Source organism: Arvicanthis niloticus, chromosome 6 (genome assembly GCF_011762505.2).
Source record: "Arvicanthis niloticus isolate mArvNil1 chromosome 6, mArvNil1.pat.X, whole genome shotgun sequence".
NCBI lineage: Eukaryota > Metazoa > Chordata > Mammalia > Rodentia > Muridae > Arvicanthis > Arvicanthis niloticus.
The window spans coordinates 18,630,111-18,639,502 of NC_047663.1; the positions used below are offsets into that span (position 1 = coordinate 18,630,111).

The 9,392-nt window shown below is 49.4% G+C and overlaps 1 protein-coding gene across 1 annotated transcript; it reads right to left on the bottom strand.

Annotated features, from left to right (window-relative positions):
* Positions 1–6,524: 6,524 nt before the first annotated feature.
* On the bottom strand, positions 6,525–7,568 carry Rprml (reprimo like). The gene has a single exon (XM_034507002.2). It carries the CDS (start codon positions 7,304–7,306, stop codon positions 6,953–6,955), a length of 354 nt encoding a protein of 117 aa, XP_034362893.1. The 5' UTR covers positions 7,307–7,568; the 3' UTR covers positions 6,525–6,952.
* Between the last annotated feature and the right edge of the window lie 1,824 nt (positions 7,569–9,392).

Below are 9,392 nucleotides of genomic sequence, written 5' to 3' on the forward strand. Positions count from 1 at the left end.
GGCCATGGGACTGAGGAGAAGAAAGAGGCCCATCGCCCCTGCCAAGCTCACTCTCCTAGCTGTTCCCACTAACATGCCAGACACGAATACTGTAGTCAGTGTGTCACCTCTGGATGCCTCAGTTACAGCTGACATCTGTTGCATCAGGAGTACCCGCCGAGGTCCATCTGACCCACAGAGTCATTACTTAGGGATTGGTCTGTAGCTCAGTTAAAGCTAACCAAACAGTGACTTTCAATGTCGCCAGACCCTGAACTTGCTAAACATTCCCCCATTTAATCTTCCAACCACTTAAAACAACCGTTAAAGTGTGTGCAACTGATTCCCATTTTCCAAATGAGGACTCAGGAAGAATGTGATATTCAGGATAGAAGCTGGGATTTCTGAATTGTGGGCTTCACACTCCCACCCATTGCATTATGTGGGCAGGTAGGGACATTAAGGCGTAAAAACACATGATGTCCCAGCATGATGTCCCAGGCAAATCCCTACACCCTCCAGTATGAGCTTCTCTCCAGTGTTCTCTCTCTTTTTTCATCCCATGTACTGAATGAGGGAAGTAGACTATGGATAGATGGTCAGGTAATTAGGTGGGGACATAGCTGGACTATTGTGATTTGGGCATGTTTCATAACAAGCAGCAATCAGTCAGCTGTGGCTCGAGGACACGCAGATGCGACATCTGGGCACCGCTTCTCGTTTAGTGGAAGTGAGCATGTGTCCCTGACGGGGAGTGTGTCTTGATATCTATCTGCTGTTACCAGTGGGAAAGCTGAGCTTCACTCAGAAGAGAAGGACTGAGTTTTGGAGGGGTCCTCCTCTTTTGGACTCTTACTCAAGTTTCACAGATAAGGGTAGGGGTGGGAGACATGGCTCCTAACTGTTCCTGATAGAGATCGTCAGGCTAGGATACATCACCAGATCCCTCCTCTGGGTTCTCTGAATCCCAGGGCCTCTGGTTGAGATGTTCTGAGCCCAACAGGACTGGTGCTAAGATCACTACATCGAGAACAGGCCAGCATGCGGGATTTCAGAACCTTGGACAGCTACCTAGGAGGCTGGGTCCTCTGAGGGCAAGCATACTTTTCAGAAGTCTGGCCTCATTGTTTTGGATGAAAGGAAACTCAGGAAAGAAGAGAAATAATTTGTTCTTAGCCACACACCAAGTCAACAGAGAGTCTACTCCCTTTCGCCCTGACTTCTCACTGACCAGAACTTGAATCAGTTTCCCAGATAAAAAATTCATGTTCTGCCAGGCGGTGGTGGCGCACGCCTTTAATCCCAGCACTTGGGAGGCAGAGGCAGGCGGATTTCTGAGTTCGAGTCCAGCCTGGTCTACAGAGTGAGTTCCAGGACAGCCAGCCAGGGCTACACAGAGAAACCCTGTCTCGAACAACAACAACAACAACAACAACAAAAATTCTTGGGAGTGATCAAGAGAATCAGGAAATAAGAAAAAAAATGAGAAATAAGAAAACTTGAAAGAGCACCCAGCTCTGATGGTAAGGTCTGTGATTTGGTTTCTAACAGCAGATTCTTGACAAGAGCTTCTTACTTCACTAAGGTGATGTGGCCTTTCAAAAAAACCATTTCTGTTACTATGGCAACTTCATCCCAAGTTTTATCTCCATGGCAATTCATTAGAGTTTTTCACCCCCTGGTGTGTATACATGTGAATGCCTATACATATACCTCTCCCAAATTAATGCAAAAAAATCACATTTTTTGAAGTGGAATCTGTAATTATCCAAATCTGCAAGCCAGAAGCATAACAGGCACATATGAAGATAGGCCCCGAGGCACAGAGAAAGGTCCCTGATGTTTTTTGAGGGAGCTCCACCATTTCATATCAATTAAAATCTCCCCTAGTCTTAGTGCCCTGTAAATTCATACATGGGTATAAAGAACCTCTCTTTCATTGTGTCTTCCTAATGTTCAACTCATGACAAAGGCTTGGGGTTGTCTGTGCCAGGGAAATGTTCTGGGTAAGGAGAGAAAAGCCTGGGGTCCCTGATTGCCACCCCCCAGAATAAAGTGGTGTCCTTCCTGCTGAATCTGCCCCTGCACACCACTTTGGAGTAATCCTGTAGCTAGCAGGCTACAAGGTGAGTGTCCAAAGAGATGTCTGCCACCTAGATGCGTCTTCCTCTTTCCTCTGTCCCTGGGCTTCAGTTTCCTTTATTTCAGGTGAGAGGGTTATGTAGTACCCCCAGCCACACCCTGCAAAGGGTCACAGCTACTTGGATAGCCATAGATGATCCGTGAGCAAGCTCTGTCCTGATAGGCAGAATCTGCATTCTGACCAACAGTTCCACAAAAAGACCTGTGTTTGTTTGGTAGTGCTTAAGGAGAGTTGTTTACGGGACACGGATAATGAAAGAGGTTTGCAGATGAGTGACTGAGAACCAGAGAGAGAGAGGTGCCACTTGTGAGCATTTCCAGGTCTGACCTAAGGCTCTAGAACCACATGACAAACCTCCTTTCCCATAGTAAGAGAGGAGCTTGCTACTTTCCCCAAGCCCACAGTACACCTGTGGCTCCAGATTGCATCTCTTTGCTCCCACCCTGTGCCAGTTGATGGTTATGGAGACATAGTAGAGCAAAAGACACAGCATGTAGAGGCCAAGACAAAGACACCAGATCCTAGCTCTGCTGCTGCCTGACCAGACCTGGTGTCTTGTTTGTTTGTTTGTTTGTTTTGTTTGCGCATGCGTGGTCTCAATCTGTGAATGCCAACATCTAAGGTTGTTGTGGAAGCTAATAGAACAGTCACACATCTTAGACAGTTCAAAAGTTCAAAAGGGCACAAATGCTACAAGAACTTTTTTTTTTTTTAATTAAAAAGTCCAAGTTTTGCTGTTTTGATTCCTAAACACACAAAAAGAGCTACAGCCGAGGATTGATGGTGATTCTTTCTGGATGACAGGCTGGGCCTACTTTTTGCCCGTTCTCTTTTTGTTGTTGTTGCTGCTGTAGATGTAAAAATCCATATAGAATCATTGTACGAGGAAAAATGCACCAAGCATGAAGTCCACGGGTTCTACCTACTGGTCTAAGCTGACATCCAAGGACCTAGCATGGCTTCGGGGCTCTGTAATTTAGTGTCTCATGCCACCATAACTAACTACATCCTTTGCAGGCATTGAACCTCACACAGATCAGGGCAGAGACGTGTGAACACTTCAAGATGTTTCTTTTTGCATAATTCGCTGTGTTACTGAGTGCTTTCAGACGTTCTCATTTACCTTCCCAACCACTGGGTCAGCTAATGTTCTTAGAGACGAGGGACCTGAAACTTGAGAGGCTGAGTGGCTTTTTCTGTCAGCTGGGAAGCCCAAGGCTTGCTTCTTCAAGCCCTGTGCTTCTGTACACAGCTGCCTACTACCGTCCACCTGTTTCCTTGCTTTTGTTGAATGCTTTATATATATATATATATATATATATATATATATATATATATATCACATATAATATACATACATATATATAGATATCTATATCTATATCTATATCTATATCTATATAGATATCTCTCTCTCTATATATATATAGAACATATCTCTCTCTATATATATATAGATATATGTTCTATGGACTGGACTACACCCCTTGGGGGTAACTTCCTCCCCGACTAGGGATGATACTTTACAGAGTATGGAGGAGTGGGGCCCAGGCCTGGTTTTGAGGAAGGGTCATCATCACAAGGAGGTTATGTAGTTGACAGAGGACACAGACCTTGTGATTCAGGGGTGGGATCATCTCAGTCATTCCCCTAAATACTGCTGCTTTGCCTCTTTATTTTCGGCAGACTTGGAAGTGGCTGTGGTTGGCCATCCCGTGTGTAGACAGAGACCTTAGGCTCCTGCCGAGCCTCTTGCCTGCCCCCCCTCCCCCGTATTTCTGTATTCTTTGCCTTCTCCTCTTTCCTCTTCCCTCTGCCCCTGCTCACATTTTCTCTCAGTCCCTTTCCTTTTCCCTTCTCCTGTTCTTATTTTTGTTTCCTGCTGTAGCCAGAATGGGAAGATGTTCCTGCATGGATTCTGGCTCTGGGTCAAGACAAGCGAAGTGGGGACAGGAAAGGACTCCAGGAAGAGGATTCTGGTCATTGGAGCACGTGGCTGAATGGCAGCCTGGAGGAAACGGTAGTGGCATTTCCCCATCCCCACCCCGGTTCTGCTCAGCAAAGAATCACCCGTTGGGCAGTGAGAGCACTGAGGACAGACATTGGCCTCTTTTGCTTGCTTCTTTTTTTCCAGAAACCAGTTCTGACACTCCAGGTGACTGATATGGGTGCAGCCAGCACTTTGCAGCCTCTGTGGCAAGCTGGGGAAGGAGTGGAAGTGAGTGTTAGCGCTCCTGACTCTCCTCTGCTCCAGGATCAGCTTGTAGGTGATGGTACATTTATCTAACAAGGAATAGAAGACTTAAGTGAGTTCCAGCTGCCCTATCCCAGGACTGATGCTGGTGCCTCAGGGATGGCATGCTGGGACTGGGCTCTCCCAGACCCCTGGCCCAGGACCTGACATGAGGGAGTCCATTAAAACCAACCTCAGTTTCCTCTCCTATAACAGCAACTGAGGTGATGTCTTCTCTTACTCGGCAAGGTGTCACTCAGGCCGCTTCTTTGGGTCCTAATTTCCTCTTCTGTAACATGGGAATGTTAATGAACCCCAGTGCTCCACAAATTAGATACTTAACAAAGTACTCCCATTCTGCTTAGGAAAGGACTTTGTAAACATCAAAATCAGGTGTGCGTGTGAATTAGTATTAACTTCCTGTCCAGGGTTCTCGTTTCAGAGCCGGCTCCATTTTACTGGGAAGAGAGCTCATGCATCCAACAGAGATAGCCACAATGCTGGTAGTTTTCTTTGCTGACTGTCTCTTAAGTGGCAGGCCCTGTGCTGGCTATGTCACATGCACGTTAGAGGAGCTCCCCTCCACCCCTTCTAGGCTGAAGGAATAAGAATGGTTACAAATGTGACTGCTTCTCCTCCCCTCCCCAGAAACAGTGCCTGTTGCCGTTTCTTCCCTGAACCTGGCTTTTGCATATATATAGCTGCATGTACAAGCAAGGACCCGAGCATATTTGCCTGTGAATGCATGCTTGAACACTGAGGAATGGACAGTGAAACGTTTATAGTAAGGCTGGGGAGTCAGTGCAGGCTTGTAAAGCCAGTGCTCAGGAGACTGAGGAAAAAGGGTCTTGAGTTTGAGGCCATCTGGGTTATAATTTTTTGACTCAAAAACAAATAAAACACTCATGCTTCTCAGACAGATCTTTGTTAACAATGATCATGGATCCAAGGCTTCTCCACTAAGGCTCTTGTCTATAAGCAAATTTAAGAAACTGAACTCACAAAGCACCCCCCCCCAGTCACATTAGCAGCAGGGCAGCAACCCCTCTGTCACACTAGCAGCAGGGCATTCTGCTGCAGGAAGTTCTTGGTGTTCACTGGAACCCGACCAGGCAGACATCTGAAGCCCTTATTCTTTCCCAAGCCCCCCATCTCCTAACTGGTGCCAAAGACAGAAGGCTCCTTCCGTTATTCATTCTAAAGACAGGGAAGGTTTCAGCCATTTTCTTTCTCATCCTCCTTCATTTCCACCCGGTTGGAGAGGAGAGGGAGGGGCCTGAGCTCCGTCCCCAGAAACCCTTCCAAGTACTCTATCTCCAAGACTGGCTAAGAGGGTTCACATAGGTCGGAAAGCCTATGAGAAGAGGGCTTTCCTCCTTCTGGTGGTCTGGGCTCAGCTGTACTCCAGAGCAAAGGCTTGCTGCAGATGGTTCCCCTCCCTTCCTTCTGGCCAGTAAGCATCAAGTCCCCGCCAGAACTTAGTTTCAGGTTATCCAGGGAGTGGAGGGTGCATTTCTTAATGGGAGAGTCTAGTAGCCAGAAGACAACTGCATTCGGAGGCCATTTTCTCATCTTAAACACCCCAAGTCCCCTTCCAGGACAGAACTAAGGGGTCTGTTCAGAGTCCATCCCTCTAACATCCATAATGCTGGGGCAAACCAAGCAATTAAATGAGGCTCAGCCTGGAATTTTTGCGAGATGCAGCCCCCAGCTACCCAAATGAATTCATCTTATATATTTAGTTTATTCCCTCACCCAATTCTGTTCACTTTCTTTTTCCATTTCAATTTAATGAAGAAGACTAAAAGTTCCAGCAATTAATCTCACCAAGTGTCTGGCTGCCCCAAAGGACCTGCCTCCTCCATTGTAGGAGCAGTGCAGAAGAAAACAGTTCTTTGTAGGAAGAGGGAAACAAAAACCAAAAATATAACAAAAGCAACATAAAAAAAAAAAAAAAAAAAAAACAAAAAAAAAAAAACACCCAAACATAAAACAGTTCCTTTCTCACTCCTCTTGGTCTGAGAACCAAGGAACTCCAGAGCTGTCTGCCCCATAGCTCCTTTAGTCGACTAAACTGGGCCAGAAGTAGGACACATTCGCCTTCCTACACACACACACACACACACACACACACACACACACACACACACCACATAGCACAGCTAGAAGCCCGATGGCCATGATTTTATTACAAAATTTTTTGTCAGACGCAATGTGAGATCAGATGCAAAATCTCAGTGATGCACCTCTTCCCTGAGCCCTCCTTGGAGCTGGTCCCCACCAACGCGCCCGATATCCCTGCGGCAGTAACCTTGGCCCCTCATTGCATCTCCCCATCTCTGTCTCCCACTCTGCCCGACCTTCTCTTTGTAAAAAACCTGTGAAGAACCCCGCGTCCCTGGCCCGTGCTTGAGCGCACATAGGACAGAGTCCGGCGTGACAGTCCCTTCGCGCACCGCCGCCGTTGAGTCCTATCTTGTCCAGGCCCAGGTGGTGCGAGGTACTTCGTTGATTGCAGGCAGCAGTCAAAGCTTTGAGAAAGAGGCTCGGTGGTCCTTTCCTCGCGGTGCTCCGACGCTGGCAAGGGTGGCCGGCGCTCAATACAGTCCCAGGATGGCGGCGCCCACGTCCTTGGAGGGCCTGCGCTCCTGCATCAGAAAGTTGATCATGCTCTCGGACTTGATGAGCAGGTTACAGCCCAGGAAGAAAACGCCGAAGACCACGGTGAGCGACAGCACGCAGAGCACTGCGATCTGCGCCACTCGCGACACCCACAGGCTGCGTTCGTCGGGCGCCAGTCCCGCGGGGACCCCGTCGCTGGCGGTCAGCGGTGCGCCCCCGGGGCAGCAGTCTAGCCACGTGCCCAGCCCGTGGCTACGGTTTCCCAGGGTGGCTCGGGCGTCACCACCCACCTCTTCCAGGCCGCTGTGGTTCAGGAAGCTCGCGTTCATGCCGGAGAGGTGCCTAGGGGGTCTGAGTACGCAGGCTAGGACGCGCCGGGAGCTGGCGGCGTCCGCGCTGTCGGGGACGCCCGGGGGTCCCTCGATCACCCTTGCGCCAGGAGGAGAGGAAGGCGGGAGGCCGCCCACGCGCTGGTGCTCTTGGTCCGCCTACCTCCCCAGCGGGAAACGGGCGGCCAGGAGCAGAGAGCAACAGGCGGCGCGCGAGCTAGAGCGAGCCAACAGTGCGTGGCAGTCGCCCACGAGCTCCGAGCCTGCCGTACTGCCCCGCCCCTGGCAATCGACGAGCTCCGCCCCGCCCCGCCCCTCACCAACCCACTCGCGGCTCCCAAAGCTGGGGGGACACGAACCCCTCCCGGTGCGTAGTCTGCTCAAAGCCCGCTGGAGAAGGTCAGAGCATCCAGGCAGCTCCTGCCCTCGGGCCAAGTAACCTTGACTCACTCTGGGCAGTTGCTGTCTGTTCTGGGCAAAAAGCCGCCCCAAGGTGCCAGTTCTCAGAACTGTGGCTGGGGGGCGGTCTGGAGCCTTCTTCATTCTGTTTAAGGCGGGGCGCGGTGGGGGAGATCGCTTTGGCCCTGGCATTGCCCACTCCAACGGGCGTGGTTCTGGGTGGTCTGGCTGTGCCACATTGTCCCTGCTGGACCCTCTCAGCTTTCCCCTGGCTGAAGGCTGTCGCAGCCAGAAGAGCTCTTTGCCTCTTACCATGTGTCTGGTCCCATATGCCACCTCTATTTAATATGTTCATTAAAATTAAGTCATTTGGGGGAGTTTCTATTTTGTTTATTTTATAGAAAATCATATAGATCACTTAGCATGGATTAGCAAAAGTGGGGAAGACTGTCTCAAACTGCAAAATCCTGCTGTCTGGGGTGGGTCGGTGTTATTACCTAGGTACAACCTCCTTCTGGTTGTCTCTATTTGTGTCCGGGAATGTTGTGTCTTGCCTACTGTAGCGTACACGCTGTTTTGTACTGCAAGTATCTGGCTCAGACAGTCTGTGCTTTGCTTTTGGCAGCAGAATTTCTTTAGAGAAATGCTCGGATATTCCTTTGCTCATTATTCTGCTTAGCTTAAGGCGGGGAGGGGGAGGCTTAACCTTGTCTTGGAACCCATGTCCTTGACTCTGTCCAGCTGAAGTCCAGCTGTCTGCTACAAAGGGTAGGAGTAGAGGGTGAATAGGGGGACTGCAGGGCAACGCCTGCTCCAGTGAGCACACTCAGCACACGTGGGACAAATGCCCTGTTCCATAAGCTCTCAATCCTTCCTCCCCCCGACCCCCATCATCCTGGGTAGATTCCTCTGGATAATTTGGTGTGAGGAGGATTGAGAGATGTTTGCCTTTGACCTGTAGTGTGAAGGGAGAGACAGAGTTTGGGCTTACTGAAGTGAGCAAAAATCACCAAACTGAGGACAAGCCTGAACTCTTCCCTGGGATCTTGCTGGGATAAGAGTCAGCCAGTTGCCTGTGTCTAGCTGACTGAAGGCAGGTAGGGCAGGAAGCTTTGCGGGAGAGGCAGGGGAACCTGGGGTGGGGTACAGAAAAGTATTATTTGGGCTCAGCTGAAGGGAGGCATAGAGTAGTCTTAGTTTGGGGGAATGTATTGCTTTCCCTACCATGTCCTTTAGAATTTAGGGACAAACTTGTCAGCTGCCTGCCAAGCTCCAGGCTGCTTGCTACAGGGCTTTGTTTAGCTTTCTGGCTGCTGGTTAGTATCAGGGTTTGGTTTTCACATAGTCTGGCCATTGTCTGTATAGATCTGGACTCTCAGGCTCCTCTAGCTCAGACATGGGAGTCCTGTATGACCTGAATCCAGGTCATTGCCTACTATCTGGACCATGAGTCCTGGCAAGATTGGGCAGTTTGATGTGTATGAACTCTTAATTTTTTACATCCCCCCCATGTGTGTGTAGGTCAAAGGAGGGTGTTTTTCTCCATCTCCCCCTATGCTCCCCTGAGGACTAAGGACTGAACCCCATGTGTCATACATGTGAGGCAAGCATTCTCTCAGGGGCTTTAGCTCCAGCCACTTCTATTTTAGTTTTGAAACAGGGTCTCCTGCTGAGTCTGGAGGTCACC

Coding starts and splice junctions, on each gene's coding strand:
- Rprml (XM_034507002.2), bottom strand. CDS start 7,306: ATGAACGCGAGCTTCCTGAACCACAGCGGCCTGGAAGAGGTGGGTGGT.